Source organism: Pyrgilauda ruficollis, unplaced genomic scaffold (genome assembly GCF_017590135.1).
Source record: "Pyrgilauda ruficollis isolate IOZ18807 unplaced genomic scaffold, ASM1759013v1 scaffold182, whole genome shotgun sequence".
NCBI lineage: Eukaryota > Metazoa > Chordata > Aves > Passeriformes > Passeridae > Pyrgilauda > Pyrgilauda ruficollis.
Genome location: NW_024517207.1, coordinates 737,195 through 755,154, shown reverse-complemented (window position 1 = coordinate 755,154; position 17,960 = coordinate 737,195). Strand labels below are relative to the sequence as shown.

The 17,960-nt window shown below is 37.2% G+C and overlaps 1 protein-coding gene across 4 annotated transcripts in view; it reads left to right on the top strand.

The window, feature by feature from the left end:
- SBF2 (SET binding factor 2) overlaps positions 1–17,960 on the top strand; it is a 234,227-nt gene that overhangs the window by 93,505 nt on the left and 122,762 nt on the right. For all 4 annotated transcript variants that reach the window (XM_041464626.1, XM_041464628.1, XM_041464627.1 and 1 more), the window contains exon 3: positions 7,317–7,454. In XM_041464626.1, the coding sequence (XP_041320560.1) occupies positions 7,317–7,454 (138 nt within the window). The remainder of the gene's footprint in view (positions 1–7,316; positions 7,455–17,960) is intronic.

Below are 17,960 nucleotides of genomic sequence, written 5' to 3'. Positions count from 1 at the left end.
ATGCATTTTCAAAACCACTTCTGAGAAACAGTTGTTGAAAAGGTTAAGAGGGACACAGATGCTTCTTTATCTACTTTGTGATGAAAATTAAAACACAAGCATTGAATACAAGGAATCAGTTTCTTTGATAGTGTTATCCTTTTATAGTCGTCCTTTAAGTATTCTAAATATCAGAAATCCTCCTTCCACACTGTCTTTTTGTCTATGACAAACACATTGCACACTAGAACTGTATTGTTCTGTATTCACTAACCTGTGACTGAAGTATCAATTGCTAAAGTCATGTCTTACTCAGATTTATTTTTGTGTTGTAATTGTCTTTTCTGCTTTCATGTTGAACAATTAATTTCCATACTTCTCTTATTCCTTTGACCTGTGGTACCATGGGCAGCAGTTACTGCTGACCAGCCAGGATAGCTTTGTAAAAAGAATTCTGAAAGCAGACCCTGTGTTCCTGAATTTCAGGTGCAAGACCCAAGTTTAAATTTATGACTTCTTAACTGTTTGATGAAGTTTAAAATGTATGGTTTTTCTAAAAAAAAAAAGTACCTGAAATTCTCTGGTGTAAAGTATGTGCTTTAAACACCAAATGTATGGATATTTGGGTTGCCATGCTGATGTGCGTCTGAGAATTCCTGGTTGTTGTCCACAGCTGTCTTGCTCACTTCACCTGAGATAGCTCAAAGCAGTGTTGGGTTTTACTCTGGGTGGGTGTGGTAAGAAAAGATTCTGGGTCCAAGGTTCTCAGAATTTTTTAATTTCCATAAGATTATTGTGATAACACTTGGCTGAAAACAACAGGATGGACCACTGTTTAAATAGGTTAAAAAAATAAAAAAATATTTGCACAAGCCTGCCAATTCCACATTCTTACTAAACGTCAATAGAATGGAGATGTTGGAAGTTTGTTTTGTGAAGAAAACCCATTCAATGCCATTATTAGTCCTGTACTATTTCTGAAATAAAGGCTTTAGCTTGCAGTACTTACTCACAAATCACCATTTCTGTAGACTAGCCTGGTTTTGTTCAGAAATGGTCAGAAGAGTATTTGACAGCTTTTTGTTGTTGTTGTTTTAAATAAGCCACTGGCATGGCAATACTAAGTGTTCTGAAAACACAAGAAGGAACTGTTTTCCCAGTGGGTGTAGTTTTCTTTCTAAAAGCCAGTTCAGTTTGTTTTATTTTTTCAGAAGATAAAACAGGAGTACAGTTGCTGCACAAATGATTTTTACACATTTGAGTTTTCATTATAGCAGCTCATTCAGGAAAGGTGTTTAAAATTACACAATGTTACAAGGTTTTAAAAAGGCAAAGCAATGAACTTGAAACTGATGTTTTTTCCCAAGTGCATGTGTAGATGTGCACCCAGAATTATTTATTTGCTGGTGTATGGGGGAGGTTAACCTTGATGAATTTCAGAAAAAGACTGCTCTGTCTTTGACTTAGGAGGATGAATTGATTGGTTCTAATTGAGATGTTCCTGCATATTTTAAGTTTTCTGGCCTTGTGGAACTTTGCTGCAAGTGACAAGCTTGAGCAGCTGCTTATTGAGGATCGCTTTAATGTGCAGCTCCAATGGGAGAATTCCTGGTCTGTCCCTTGTCTAGGATTAGTGCCACTGAGAGATCTTTCAGCCTTGGGAAGCTCAATAATGTGGTTGTGGATCTTCCCTCTGAAGGGAAATGTTTCTTAGTGTCTGTTTTTACGTGGCTTTAAGGGTTTGAGTGAGGAGCTGAGGTGGAAATGTCCCCAGCACCTGGGCAGAGGGGGAAGGATTACTCACCTGTAATATATATAATTCACAGGCAGCACAGGTCACAGGTGCCTCAAGGTGGTTATGTAAAGGTTCCTCTTGCAGAATGCTGCATTTCAGTTCATTCCAAGGTAGAAATTTTAAAAAGGCCTTTATTTTCTATTCCTTTAGAGCTTTAGGATTAAAAACTATTGTTTTGTTTGTGAGTGAGTTTAATTGTTTACGGTTGATCACCAGAATATTCTGCAACACTGCAAATGGGCTTTTACCTGGAAATAATTTGGACTGTGTTTTAAGTGCCCTGGTTTTATTTTAGACCAGGATAAGGATAAATACATGGTTTCTTGGATACAAGATATTGAAAGGCAGGAAGCTGTTACAAAATTCAGTCTATATTTTGTGTTCTGTTTACATCCAGAGTTATCCAAAAGCTCCAGGCGTTTCTTCATATTTACAGCTTCATAACATTGCTTTTTTTATCATGCCAGTGAGCATTGTAATTGTTTTGTTTTAAGTAGAGGTATGCATCTGAGAGAGAAAATTCCCTTTGCCAAAATTCCGTACATAAGTGAACGAAGAAATGGTGAAATACTCAGCAGCTGGTGCTAGGTCATGCAAGTCCAGATGGAACAAACTTCCTTCACATAATGTCCAGAACATGGTTCTTTATTTTTAGGGAGGTTTGCAGGAAAGATGATGATGATACATGTTAAAAACAAAGCACAGTTACTTGAATAGTAAGAGCCTACAGAAGCAGGCTTAATAAAATTAATCTTTGTGCCCAGAGTGATTCAAGGGAGAATTCAATGTTTGGTGAAAGAGTTGAATTAGAAAGGAGAGTGGATATCGCTGTCAGATGTTTTAAATTTTAAAATCATTTTGGGATCTTTTAATTCAAGTTTTGTCAATGGAGTTCAAGTGTTTTCCATTTTATATGCATCCTAGATAGCTTTGGATTTTATTTGATGAGGAAAAAGTGCACAAAGATATTTTGAAGAAAAAAATAGAGCAGAGAAAATATCTTAAATATAATTATTCAAGTGCAGGATTCTGTCACAGAGCTTGTCTACTGTTCTGTGTAAACCATTCACAAAGTGCTTTCAAAGGATGACTTGCAAAGGATGTTTCATGTTGTAAAACTTTCTGAGCAAGCTTTTTTCCCTTTCTCCCTCAATCATGCTATCGGAGGTGGTGGATTTCTGATGGAAAGCTGACCAGCTCACTGATACAGCAAACAATGTAAAGTGCAGAGGGAGCAGTCTGTGGCTGCACAGACCCAGCTAGAATATTGGTTTGAGTTTTTGTTGTGGACTTGGTTGTGCTCGGGCTGCAAGGCCAGAAGAAAATGATGAATTTCTAATGTGCAGTTCAGCAGCTGGGTCATTTCTGATCTGATTTCTGAGATATGGATATTATAGTTTTGCCATGGTAAGGATTCCAAGGACTGAAATTTTTCTTCAGTGAAACTTGAGCACTTTATCATTACTGTTCATTATCATGATATTTAATCTTCATATTCACAGTAACCAACAAGTCTTCTTCCTAGGAATTCTAATTCCTCCAGTGCTTTAATAGAAATTGTGACAATTTCAACATTTTTTTCTTCAATTTTTCAACAGACTTTTAAGTGCTCCTTGGGGAAGTTGTCATGACCTCGAACCACTGGGTGTTCAAGCCCATCTTTGGATAAAGTCCAGCATCTCAATGTCCTTTTTCAAGTTAGGGCACTCAGGAGGATCTGCTCCATGACCTGTCCCTTTCCATTCAGGATGTCCTAGGATTCTGGACACCAAAGCTGTAGGGGATATGCTGATTTATGCAAATTATTTATATTAATAGAGAGGGACAAGGCAGGCAGTAGCAGTACAGCTGTGGCTCTAGGTTAGAGCGAGGGAACAAATCTATGAATCAAGCAAGGATGATATGTTTAGCTTATAAAAATCAGAATAAAGAGATGTCACTTTTAAACTGATTAATCATGTCTAGACTTCAGCAAGAAGGCTTGTGGTGATGACATAAAAATTTTTTGAAGGTAACAAACCCAGTTACACTGGTTTGAAACACCATGCGTCATTTTTAAATCTGTCTGGTTTCTTGTTTAGTCTGAAAACATTTGTGGGAATTATTAAGAGAAAGTTCTTTGCTTCAGTGGGCACCTGCAGTTTTAGACAATGCCTAAAGTGTAATTTCAGCACCTGCAGTATAAGATGTGTTGCATATTCTTCAGTGCAATTTCTGCATATCTGCAGCAAATTTTAGAAGGCAATCAGTTCTAACATGGAGTGTGTTGGAAGCACTCACCCAGCATTAGGGGCTCATTCGTATAAATTGTAAGGTGGACATTCTGCTTCATTCTTATTTTCACTGCCTTTGATAGAAGTTGTAGTCTGCTTCCAAGAATTCTGGCAAATAAGTGAAACAATATGGGAGCGTGTTGGTTCTTAAACTGTTGGGGTTTTTCTTGTTTACTGGAGGAGCCACATGACCTTTGACTTATATTCACAGTGATGCTTTTGTCTGTTTTGGTAAAGCATCTGGTTTGGTAAGGAAATATTTTCCTATTCTTAGTAGCCAGAGAGTGCTGGTAATCATCCTGGAGGGTAACTTGTATTTATACTGGTTTGGAAAGTTCTTCTCAATGTTGCTTGCATTTCAAATATTGCGCTAATATTTATTACCTTCTTTTAAGGAAACTGAGAAACAGTCATTGTTTAATCTCTTGGGGGAGCCTGTTGTCTTTATCCTCAATCTCTTTATTTATAAATTCCTTCTAGTTTATTCGAAAACACGGACTCTCTGTGTAGCCAGTGGATGTACTCTACTTCAGCTGTTTTCCTCAGCAATCACTAATTGTTGTTTTCTAGTGAAATAGTTAAATCTAGAAAACATGTTTTGATGCCTGACGAAGGCTGACCTAGGACAGAGGCTAGATGGAGTTAAAGAATAAAGTAGGTATTTATTAGAAGGCCTCAATGGACACACCTTGGGCAGCACAAGAGCCCAGCCAGGGCTACATCTAAGATAAACCCAAAATAGTCAGAAAAAGGACAAACTGTCATGGGGTCTGTCACTTTTGTAAGTTCTGCTCCATTTGTATATTGGAGTTAGTTGTCCAATTATAGCTTCTGCTCATGAAGTCTCATCCTTCTTGTTTTTCTCTCTTCAGTCCACTGTTGTTTATGCTCTTGGGTCTGAAATTTGAATCATTTGTCCTTGGTCCCCAGCTAGAGAAGGAATTGTTTCGTCTCCCTGCTCTGTGAAGAGAGATTACCATCCCCTAATAGGAACTACACACCAAAGTATACAGAACCTGAAAAACATAAAAGCTAAAGCCTGAGGCATCATTTTGTGCACAAGATCACTTGGAAATTGAGGAGAATTCTTACCTGTGACATGAGTAGGTTTTAGACATTAATAGATTGAGAGGTTGCTATTGACAGCAGCATGCCCAGATCCAAAGTCTCCTCTGGTAGTTCAAAGTTTAGCTGTAGGGTTTCCCTTTGCATTTACCAGTTTACAGGGCAGATGTTGGAATAGGTTTTATGCAGCAGATCTGCTAATAATGCATTTTCCCAATAAAAAGAATTGTTTTCAAACAATACCAAAGCACTTCTGTGCCTTTAGTAAGGTAGGGTTTGGAATGCGCAGAGTAGGGCTTTGTCCAGGAATTCCAGACTCTCAAAAATCTGAGATTGTTGTTTCCAGGTGTGAGGTGGGGCATCACCTGTAAAGCTGAAAGGCAGTGGCACCAGCAAGGAGCTCCTGTGATAACTGGGAGACTTGGCAGATCTGAAGGAGTGTTGAGGTTGTAAATTTGAGTGTTTTGGACCTTAAGAAGCCTGAGCTGCATGAACAGCCTTAATTTGACCTACCCTGTAAGAATAATTTGGTTTTAATGGCATATCATGGAAAGGTTTAATTTATTATTAGGCTCTTGCTGCATTCTTTGCATTTTGGCTCATATTTGTTGAGCAGAGAGTAATTCACAGTTTTGGGCATTATCTTGTTGAACTTTGGATTCCAGCCTTCATGTGTTACACAGACACCCATCAAACTCTGCAATTCATGGAGAACTCTTAATGATTTTTATTGTCAAACTTTTTAATGGTGTTTTTGTTATAATGTCTGTATATATTTGCCATATTACGTTATCTTTATAGCAGTCCTGCAAGATTAATAGCAGTATCTTCTTATTTTTAACTGACATGGGATGAAAAACAAAAGGAGATTAGGCCAGTGTTATCAAAATCATGGACTAATACTAGATGCTTAACTTGGAATGACTAGGATGTCTTTTCACAGAGTACTTTTTGATGTTCAGAGCAGTTATTCTCAGATGTAGAAGGGAGCGCTTAGCACTTCTAAGGATACAGACTCACAAGTGTTAAGCTGACTATCTAGAATTTGAAGAATGTAACATGAGAAAACTTTGGTTTTGAAGATTTTCCCAGGATCATAAAAGAAACTGTATATCAGAGGCAGAGTTTTAACTGGGGTTCACCTAAGACTACCCAGGTTTTATGGTAGAGGTTCTAAAGATGAATCTGTAGAAAATGTTTGTTTACAACTTATTCTTCATGCTCTTTCAGTCTTTAACATCTGTCTAGAGGAATGAAGCAATTCTGGAAACTTGAGGTTTTGACCTATCTGTTTGGTTCCTTTGGTATCTGCATTGTTTAACAATTCTAGGAATTTATTGTGGGTTTTTATTATTGTTATTACTCTAATACATAAGGGGTTATTGCTTTTTTGTCTAGATTCTAGGTTTATAATTTTGCTATTAGAAACGTACTTGTGATTTTTTAGTGGATGTGACTTTAGCCTTCAGTAAAAGAAAGGAGGGGTACAGTATTCCATAAAGGCCATCTCAGGTATCTTCAGCAAACTGATCCCTGAATTTCACCACACTCTTGCATTAGAGAGTATTCATTTAAAAAGGGAAAAAAACCTAACAGTTTCCACTTTGCTGTTGAGCTGCAGTTCTCTGTTTGTACTGCTTGCGCGTGTAAAATTTCAAATGTCTACAATGAAGTATACAGAAGTAATCAATAAATAGGTGAAAAATATTGTTCTGTAATATTCTTTTTAGGAGTGAGTATTGAAAAATTTTGCAAGTTGATGCAAGTAATATATATCTGTGCTTGATTAGATAAATTATTGGTGAAATAAGTGAAGAAATTAAAAATGTAGAGATGTTTTAAGACACAAGAATTTTAACTTCAGATTCTAACCTTTAATCCAAATGAAATCTGCTTCATGTGTCAATTTATTCTCGTTATTTCCTGTTCAACACCGCAAAGATGCTCTTGAATGCTGACTGTACTTAAAGGAATACATTTTCTTTTTATAGTGTTTATTCTCTCCCTTGATGTTTATAGAGCTAAATTTATCTCAGTCTTACCAAGTCCAAGACATATTGGGTTTTCCCCATTTTCTTCAAAATTTGCAGCCCTGCATATGTTCACTTTAAACAAAACCATCCTTGATAAGGCTGAAATATTTTCATATTTCTGAAAACAACTGGTGTCACTGCTTACCTGTGTCTGTTCCTTTGCTCCCTCAGTTTTGCCAGCCTGGAGGATGGCAGCTCTCCAAGGAGAGGAAACAGCCAACGTTCTTCGTGGTGGTTTTGACTGACATCGACTCAGAGAGGCACTACTGCTCCTGCCTGACTTTCTATGAAGCAGAGATCAACCTGCAGGTAAGAGATTTACAGCAGCAAACAGAAATGCAGGAAGAAGTGCCTACGAACAATGGATCAGTGTCACCGAGAGCAACTTGAGAAAATATTTTGCTGTTCCTGCTAAGGGTGCATTTTTCTTTCCTACAGAAATCCTTGTATTTTTGAGAAAGGTGAGCTTGAGGCACTTTTTTTGTGTGTTTGGAGTTTTCATCTGCTTTGAAACGAAAAAAACCCAGCCAAAACCATGCCAGAATTTCCCCCCCCCCCCCCCCCCACATTTTCCTTTTCAAATGGGATAAGCAGTATCGTGTTCCTTTCATTTCCTTTCATGTTTGACATAGCATGGATGAGTCTCAGCCTTGTTCTAGGAAAAGGTTTGTTAACTTCTGCTCCCTCTGCTGGCCTGCTCCATCAGAACAGATGTGCACAAGGATGCTGGACTGTGCATCCATATTTCTGTAAGGGCATTTATTGGCAAGATTTTAAAATCTGATGGAATAATTATTCAGTTTTTAGTTTGGTCAGATTTGAGGTGTCAGCTACTTGGCACTGTTTATTTTTAAACATGTAATTAATTATTTTTTGGCAACCTCTATCTTTCAAAAATAGACATTTTGTTTCCCATTTGATGTAAAGTACTTCACAGAATATCTGCTGTGACTTATTACTTGAAATCTTTGGAGTCTAGAACCTAGGGAAAATCTAATCCAATATGTAATTGCAGACTGCCTTTGTTATGTTTTGAAATATCTTCTTTCCTACATGAAAATTAAAGAAATAAGTGAAATCTTGGCACTAGGTATAATGGAATTAGCTAAGATTAAATAAATAGCTGAGTAAAGTAATTTCTTGTTCTTTTAGTGAAGGACTGTATCATTATTGATTATTTTAAGAAAATGTTTTTAATAATCCTAGAGCACTATGTTCATTTAATACCAGAGTTGAAAGATTACCCTGTTTGTAGAATAATTGAAAGACGTGTTGTAGTAATAATAATAATGGTGTGTTTTTTCTGGGCACAGTTGGAAGCCAGAGAATAATAATTATTCTCATTAGTGCTACAGTTTAGTTGAATGTTTTTGTGGACTTCTACAAGGATTTGAAAACAGAAATGTACCCCAATATTAGATGTGTTTTAGGCTTAAGCTTTAGTGTAGATCAGCTGACACATTCCTCTTAAAAATGTAATGTCTGTCATATTTCCCTTATTTTATAAGTAGAGAGTGAAATATTCTATAGTAATTCTTTCCCAGCTGATAAAAATTTACAATGGCTGACTCTTCCTCCACTCTATGTATTTCATAACATAAACTAAATGTAGCAAACTTATTATTTATCCTGTGGTTTCTAGCAGCTGCTTTTGATTCCCTATCCACATCTCTGAAGTAATGCTCATCACCAAACATCCAGTATTAACTAAAACTTTTTTTTTCTTATATTGCCTAAGTATTAATACAAATTAACCCAAAGTAAAAAACAATAAAAAACTGAGTGCAGCAGGATGTTGGTTCTCATAATGCCATTCCTGGCTGTGTTGTAAAGAATGCATATTTTTCAGATGAACTTGCTGTGGTGAAATTTATTCTATGACTGCATTGTTTATAGCAAAACTTCCTGTTTCTTTCTGAAACCCAAAGAGAATAATTGAACGTGCCCTGTTTCATGGTCATTAGACAAGAATCCAGCACGTGTACAATCTGTAATGAAACCTAAGCTCAGAGCATTGGGCTATGACAGTAATATTGATTTAACCATTCAGATGCATGCTTAATGAAATAATCTATGAAACATTGTGCCCAGGACTTGAAATGAAATCTAGACGGTACTTTGCACAGATAAATACAGTTCAGTTTTTCCTTAACTGACTGATATAACTTACTGAGGCAAAAGGAAGATTAAATTTCAAAAAAACCCACAAAACCGCTTCTTTCCCAGTAGCCTTCTCCAGGTAAGCCTTGGTGATACATGAGGCTGGTCAGAATTCAGCCAGAGCAGCAGATGAGATGTTTGGCTTGGCAGAATCATCGCAAAAAAGAAAAAGAAAATGGAATCAACCACTTGGAAGTTTCTGTGGTTAATTAAACTGGGAATTGAAAACAAACTCATTTCTCAGCCTGTGAATGCTCCAAGAGAACCATCAAACCTTTTTGGAACCTTCTGCATAATAATGCAAACCCTTTAGACACAGTTGAGTCTGAGAAGACTCAAGGGCAGACTCCAGTCAAGAAGACTTCTGTTGTTTTGTTTCCCTCCATCCCTGCTTCAGTTGTTTGTTACAGGATAATTTGCAAATAAATGCTACCAGAAGTGTAAGGAGTTTGTACTCACATGGAATACATAAGTGATACCACGATAACCCAGGGTGCAAGATTCATATAGCAGCTGTGCAAACTACACAGTCTGCAGGAAAAAAGTATCCTCCCTGCTATCCCTGAGAGTCCTGGATTCAGTGTAGTCTCTTGGCAGTTGCATGCCATAACAAGTTTTCCAGAGGAAAGCGCAGGCTGTAGTAATCAATCAGCTGATGGCCTATTTTCAACTTCTTACTCCTGGACAGAAAATAGAATGCTGTTTTCTTTGGTGGCATCTATGAATCTTCCTTTGCATTGTTGCAGTTCTGACTGACCCAGAATTCATTACCTGCATGGGTGCTGGTCAATTTGATTAGCAATCAGCTCTGAAAAAGGTGATAATATAAAAAAAGATTGTTGTTAACTTTAGCCGATTAATACTCCATATCTGTAGGCACAAGTGAGAGAACACACTCCATTAAACAGGGGAATGGAACTCGCTTGGTGCTGTGTGATTTTCGGTGACACAGCTTTGCCATGGAGTCCTTCATGAGTTGTTCTGGTTTAGGATGCTAGTCTCACTTATTTGTGCCAGTAACATTTGCTAAAGCTAAATAAGGATATGTTCTTCATCTGGGTTTAAAATGACGCATTAGAAAGTTTGACCTTAAGAGCAAAATAAATTGGATTGTGGGTAGACACTTCTAGAGGCAGTTCAATTAACAGTGATAAAGCTGCTGTCATTTAGAGGCATCCTGAACATGTTGCAGAGCAGATCTATGTGCAAGGTTTCTCTCCCACCTCAAGTTCCTACATGAGTGTAAACAAATCTGGGATAGTGCTCTGGTCCTTGGTTCTTCCAGCTTCTTGTGTTTCCAGCACGTGCTTGGCTGTATCCACATTTCTGTCTGGCTTAAGGTGCTATTTAGATACTCTAGCAAACAGAGCTGGGTGCCTCATTCACTTCCATGTGCCTGCAGCAATTAGGAGGAGGAGAATGAGTCAAAACATCCCTATTTCCCTTCCTCTCGAAGTGCCTTCCAAGTTGGTTGGTTTTTTTAGGGGGACTGGGAGGATGTGGAGGTGTGTGATGTCCCATTGCTGTATTTTGATTGCTTCTGTGGACTTGAAACCTCATAGGTTTGAAATTTGAAATGTCAATGATTTGGAAAAACCTTGTTCTATCAACCAAAAAAAAAAAGTCTACTTAATTTATTTTTCTGGCAGCTGAAGCCAGAAGCTGTTGAGCAGCCAAAGGGTGTTCAGAAGGATCATAACTAACATTCACCCATAAAACTCGATGTCTCTATGTTTGTAACTTTATTGATCATTAAAAAAATGTATATTTGTATACATATACATGCATGCATTAACATGTTTAGTTCTGTGTGGTGTACACAGTTTGCTAAAATGAGGTTCTTATTTCTAACAGCAATTTCTGCATGTTACCACTTAGCAGACAAGGACTTGATTTAATACTTTTGACTCAGCAGATACTTCTAGTGACCTCAGTTGTGCTTCTTACCAGTTACACAGTTAGAATTTATATTAACAATGTTTGGAAGAGCACCACTGATAGAATCTTTCTTAAAAAATGTTGACTCAGATAATTTAGGAACATAATGGTCAATTTGTACATTGCTTTGCACTTGGAAAGAAATTTGCCCTCTCTTCCCAACCCCACCATCAACAAATTAGAGGATGATTTATGCCTGCAATTGAGCCTGTGCAACTGCATTTCTTGCATTACAGAAAATCTGCTCAGTGAGGTCAGCACAACACCCCAAACATTTGTTTATAACAATCTTATTACAAGATTGTCTCATGCTTGTGTGTTGTCTCAAGAGTGTGTGTGTTAAAACATTGCAATCAGAAATGTAGGATTAAATATATTGCTCTGGAAAATGGACATAAGTAATAATTCACAGCTCTCCTGTTTCCTGCCATTCACATTCTCTTCCTCTCTCTGCCCTCCCCTGCAAAAGGAGGAAAAAGAACTTGTAAAAATCCCAAACCATAAAATGGCAGATTCACAACATTCACAGATATTTCCTGAGTCAAGGGAAAAACTGCCAACAAAATGATTGTGCTTCAAAAAGTTAGGATTTTTCAACTGAAGAGTTGGTGATCCTGCTGTGCTCAGGCATACGCTGCTCAATGAGTCACTGATGTTTGGGTTCTACCAGAGGCTGAGAACACTCAGTTCAGTTGTACCTGCTTTGTGTGGGAAATCTGACCCCTCCCTTGGACAGTAAATGAGCATGTTCTTCCTAAAATGAAGTTTAATCATTTTTTGTTAGTATCCCAAATGCTGATTTTATTCTGAAAGTTTCTGCATATAGTCAATGCCCCAAAGCACATTTTGTGTAAAAAAACCTCCCAATTTTAAAAGCAATGTTTAGTATGTTGCATCATCATCTTTCTGAATCTACTGAAAAATGGCTGTTGTGACATTGTATAGAGATTTAAGTGATGCCTTATTTCCTTTCTAGTCTGGTGTAAAGGCCAGATTGCAGATAATTGTCTATATAAGAAACAGATTTGTATTTTAATGTCCTTTTATACATTTAAGGTCCTCTTTAGACCAGAATTTAAAGTTAAGATGAGAACAGTTGTACAGAGGAAATCATATTTCCATCTTAATAACTCTGGCAATAATTTCTCCTGCCCTGTTCATCCCCTGCCTCGTGCATTTGCACACACATCCCCAAGCTGAACTCATGCTTTTGCAGGGTACAAAAACTTGTGTTGGGTAAAGGTCACCTTGTCCTCTTAACTCCTGTGTTGTTGAACAGAGGCCCCAAGTTCAGCTCACAGGACAAGGAGATGCTATCTTTTAAGCAGAGGCATTTCTTTGTCAGTAGAGATCAGATTCAGCTGACTTTCAAACAGTAGTATAATACTAATTCAGCAATTCACTGGAGGTCTTTTCAATGCATTTCCCCATATGCAATTCAAAGGGATTAACTGTTTTAATTAACCAAAACAATCTGTGTCTGTAAAATGTTGCCTTGGTGTATGCCTACATATGCTGTTCTATATTCTTTTTCAAAAACATTATAGTGAATTAAAATAGGATATGAATGACAGCATTCTTAGATTTGAGGTTTGCCTTTTGTTCTGCATGTGTTTCATAGGTGTCTGCAGTTTTCTCACCTTAGTTTTGAGCTATGTGAATTCATGGATCAGGTTAGCTGCCTTTTGGAAAGTTCAGAAAGGTTTAGTAAACTTGAAGCTCTGAAATGATGTTTGCTTCTGCATAGTTCTTGCTAAGGACCTGGTATTGCAGTTCTTTGCCATTCCTCAGGGGAAAAGTTAACACAGTAAAAGCAGTTGCTTAATGCTATTGATTACTGGTATTCCAGCAGGGCAACTCAGTGGCATCATCTTGGACTTCCCAGATCCTCTGGAGCTTGCACATCCTATTTGAGAGACACTTTGGCTGGAAAGCTGCACTGAAATGTGCAAAGTGTGGATGTGAGGTTACTTTGGTTCCAAAGTGCTTTCAATGTTTTTATGTGACAATCCATATCAGCGCCTTCTGGAGGTTTTCAAAGTGAGGGTATTAAATGGTAAACATCTAACAGATTTTGGTGGTGTCAGTTGTGTGTAATGCTGGAAGGTGCATTGCAAACTCTTTCCTATCACATTTGTACTCTGAAGTGTCAGTAGTACATAGGGAGGGAACCAGCTGACCTGTCATAAAACCTCGAGATTACTCTATTTGATAAGTTTATGATCTTCATTCATTTTCTGTCTTTGATCCTTATCTTTGTTTAGTTGATAGGCTCCTTACTGTGCATTACTACATTGCATTATCCCCATTTTGAAATAATTAAATCAAGATAATGGCTTTTATGCTGGTTTAATTTTTTCCAGTATAGGTTTAGCTGCAGTGTATGGTTCTGTGCACACAGGCAAGCCACAAAGCAGATCTGTTCACCTGTGGTTTTAGCTCACTACTGCAGATTGCAGACAGGCTGCAGATTTGACTTCTGGCAGCAGGCAGCTTAGTTTATTTTAACTTTCCTACATGTGTTAGAATTTATTGGATACATGCATTTATATACTCTGGCAAGTAAATAAAATTAATTGATGCTGAATGTTTTTTGGCCTTTGATTGTTAATAAAGCAGCTAAGCGTGTATTTGGCTGCAAATAAGACAAACAGAGACCAAGTCACATAAGGAGAAAGGGATCTGTCCCAAATGAGTAATTGGCATAAGATTACTAAAGTAAACTCCAAATAATTTTTTTTTCCTAAAATAAGAAATTGAACACGGTCTCTAAATCTTTGCTGGGCAGTTAGTAGAAAAACAACAGGCTTGGTCAATTTGGCATCATTTCAATGCAAAATTTTGCATAGGGCAAACTGGTTTTTGACATAATGAAGAACTGGAGTGCAAGTTTTGGAATGAGAGAAATTCGTTCTCTTTCTAAGGGTGAACAAATTGTTAAAGCACAACTCTAACTTCAGTTTCTGCTCACATTTGATTTCCTCTGAGTTTCAAATAATGCCTGCCAGCTTCCACCCTCAGAACAGCACAGCTACATCTAAGGCCTCGTGTTTTCTAACTTTTCTATTAGTACCTCTGTTTAAATTGATTTTCCTCCCTCTGACATGAGGATAAAGCTAATTTTTCTCTGCTTAAGATGAATCAGAGCCAGCATTCCAGATTCTGAGGGACTAGGGTGAAAAGATAGGAGAAGGGTGACTGTGGTTCATGTGTGCTGTAATGCAGTTGCATGTTGATGGAGAAAATGATAATGCTGCACTCTGTAGTAGGGAAATTTTTTTTTTACCATATTGGTAGGTCCTTTTGATCTTTCATAATTGACTTTGGTTCCTAATGTTGATTTTGGCTAGATGGTTATCTTTAAGTTAAATGTCAATATTTAGAAGCAGAATTGACATCTTAAAATAATGCGATTGTTATGGCAAAATCAGGTTTATAAAAGTTCAAGAGGAAGCCTTAAAGTTTGAAGGCTAGATCATGGCAGTTAATATCTCTGTTTAATAAAAGAAGATAAGGTTAATATGAGTAAAGTTGTTTTTTAAAGCTTTTTTTCTTTTTTGGCTGCCACATCTGTTGCCTTTAAATGAGTTACGGTTTTTCACTGAAGTAGCACAAAATCAGTCTCCTTTTTCTTCTAGAAGTTTTAACAGAATTTTTTAAGCAGAAGTTGAGACTTGCATGAGAATATCTGTTTTTTTCCTGATTTACCCCATGCAACATTGAAACCCATCCAGTGTCAGCCAGATGTGGCTTACAGGAAGTGGAATTTCATGGAAGTGAGTGGGAAGCAGAGAGATGTTCCACAGTCCATTGCCACTTGATAGAAAACTTGGAGTGTAAGGTCAGCCTTGACCAGACATCAGGTAACCCACAAATATTCTAACTTGGACATAAATGTACATGAAATGAAAATAATTCATGGCTGTGAGCACCTATTTTCTTGTTACATGCATGATGGAGTTATTTATTTAATATTTATTATATTTAATGTATTTAATATACATTTCACTGTAGAGCAAGTATTTTGCTCTTGATTGACTCCAATTTATTTGAGGGAAATATGCAATATTTTATTATCATAATTACCTTTTGTTTAATACTTTTTTTCCTAATACCAAGCTTTCAAACTCTTATCTCATTACTTGATAAAATGCTGCAAACTTTACACTTTTTCACTTTACACTGCTCAGCTTTACACTTTTTTATAGATGTGGAGGGATTTTTAGAGCAAAAAGACACTGATTAAACAAAGCAATACCTTACTTAATGTGTATAAACCCCACAAGTGTTCAATTTTAACTACAATGATTGAGAAGGTACTAAACCTTTTTCTAGGATCTGGGACATCATGCCTGATCTGCTGGTCACTGCAGTTGTCAGTTACCTTCCTCATTAAAAAATGTTTAAATAATAAGGCTGAATTTGTCTGATTTGGGCTTGATGCCATGTACATCCCTTGGCTAATCCAAGGAACAAGTTGTTTTCAGAAAACAAGGAAACAAATAAATAGCAGAGTGATGATGAACAGTGGTGATTACAGTTAATTTTTCTAACTGTTGGTCATCAGTCAGGGTTCAAAGCTGGTTTGATGCATTTATTAATTCAGCTGCTTTTATTGTTATTCATAAACTATGGAGTGATGCTGTTAGTTCAACTGGTTGGTTATTGCGTATTTTAATTTACCCCATCACTTGAGGTCATAATGCTCAGTGGCTGCTTTTCCTATAAAAGAAGAAAGGCCAACAGGTGCGTTCTCTAGTTCTGTGCTCTCATTTTTGTAAGATCCTGTGAAACTGATTATTGTGTCATTCTGGGAGTTGTGTGTGTGTGTGTATATATATATATTAAAAAATATATACACACACACACACATATATTTTAGTGTAGATGTGTGCGTGCACATTTGTTAGAATAGATGAAAACACTTGAGTTTAAATATATGTATTGGTGTGCTTTAAGTGTACTGAACACACACACACACACTTTGGCCAGTCTTTTAAGAGACCACTTTATAGCTATTGCAGCCAAGGTAAGCAAAATGAAATTGCATCCTGTGACGTTCAAAAGAAGTTTCGCCATTTTCCAAGCTTGTTTAGCAAATATTATTAATGCAGAAAAAGAGAGACGGAAAAAAGAGAGCAAGTAAATAAATCAAACATTTTGTTGTAAAACCAGGTAAGATTTTTCTGTTCAAACTTATGATATATTTTCAACCATGTTCTACCTATACAAGAAATAATTGCATTTTAATTTTTCAAGGATTTAATACTATTTTTGGTTTTAAAATTGGTTCTCTTAATTTTTCCTATACATTTTTTTGATCTCATGTGATAAAAATGTTAACATTCAATAGTGTCATGTTGCATGTAAGTTTTTGTGATGGTTTGCAACACCCAGGAAATTTCTGGGGAAAACTTCTCTAACAACATAAGTGAGCCATAGTTTACAGATTATATTCTTCTTATAACTTTAGAAACCAAGTCAGGGTGCAGAAGAAAAGAGGATTCTGGGTGTGACAGGCAGGGAACAGGACCCTGATGGGCTTTGGACATGTCTAAATACAAAGGACTGAATATTTTAAGCATGGTGAAATCATCTATAACTGCAGCTCATGCAGTTCTGTGATTCAGTTAGATCAGTCTCTGTTACCTACTCTGTAGCCTATGGAAAAGTCTTTTTCAGGACTTTATTAATTGGATGGTAAAAAAGAAAAATTATTCATTTGCCTTCTCAAGGCACAGGTGTTTCTGGATTAGATTTTAGATGTTTATCACCTGTTAAACTAAATGGGTTGTTAAGGATCTGGAACACTGGTTTGCTCTCTAGTGGTACAATTTTCTAAATTCAGCTGTTCTCAAAGTTTGCTTATTTCAAATAAATAAAAAGAGAAAAATGGATGGGAAAAAAAAAAAAAAGGAATCTTTTTCAGTATTAATTAACCAAGGCAAATTCAGGGAAGGGCAACAGAGCTGGGGAAGGGTCTGGAGCACAGGTGTGATGAGGAGCTGCTGGGGGAGCTGGGGGTGTTTAGCCTGGGGAGAAGGAGGCTCAGAGGGGACTTCAGCACTCTCTATGACTCCGTGGCAGGGGGCTGTAGCCAGGTGGGGACCAGTCCCTTCTCTCAGGCAATGAGTGACAGGATGAGAGGACTCAAGGGGAGGTTCGGGTTGGACATCAGCAGGAATTTCTTCAGAGAAAGGATGACCAGATGCTGGAATGGGCTGCCCAGGGAGGTGGTGCTGTCCCTATCCCTGGAGGTGCTCCAGAAGAAGCTGGACATGGCACTCAGTGCTGTGGTCTAATTGGCAGGGTGGTGTTCACTCAGAGACTGAACTCAGTGATCTCAGAGGTCTTTTCCAACCCAAATGATTCTGTGGCTCTGTGATTCTGTAATTTAAATTAATCTTTCAATCTATGTATCCTTAGCAAGGTTTTCCATACCATCCATTTATTCTTAGTTAACTTGTAAACTAAATGCTGCATATATAAAATAAAAAGTTATTGTAAAAAGCCCCCAACATAACAAACTCTTTCATTTTGTTATTTTTTATTAGACAATATTTTTTTTTCTTAGATGGAAAAAGGGATAAAGAAAGATAAAATGTGTGTGTGTGTGACCAGAAGTGTAAATACAATCACATTTGTGGCTTTAGTGCTCTGTAATTACTTTTGGTACAGAATACTTATGCTGTTAATACTTTGCTTGAAAAGTAGGTT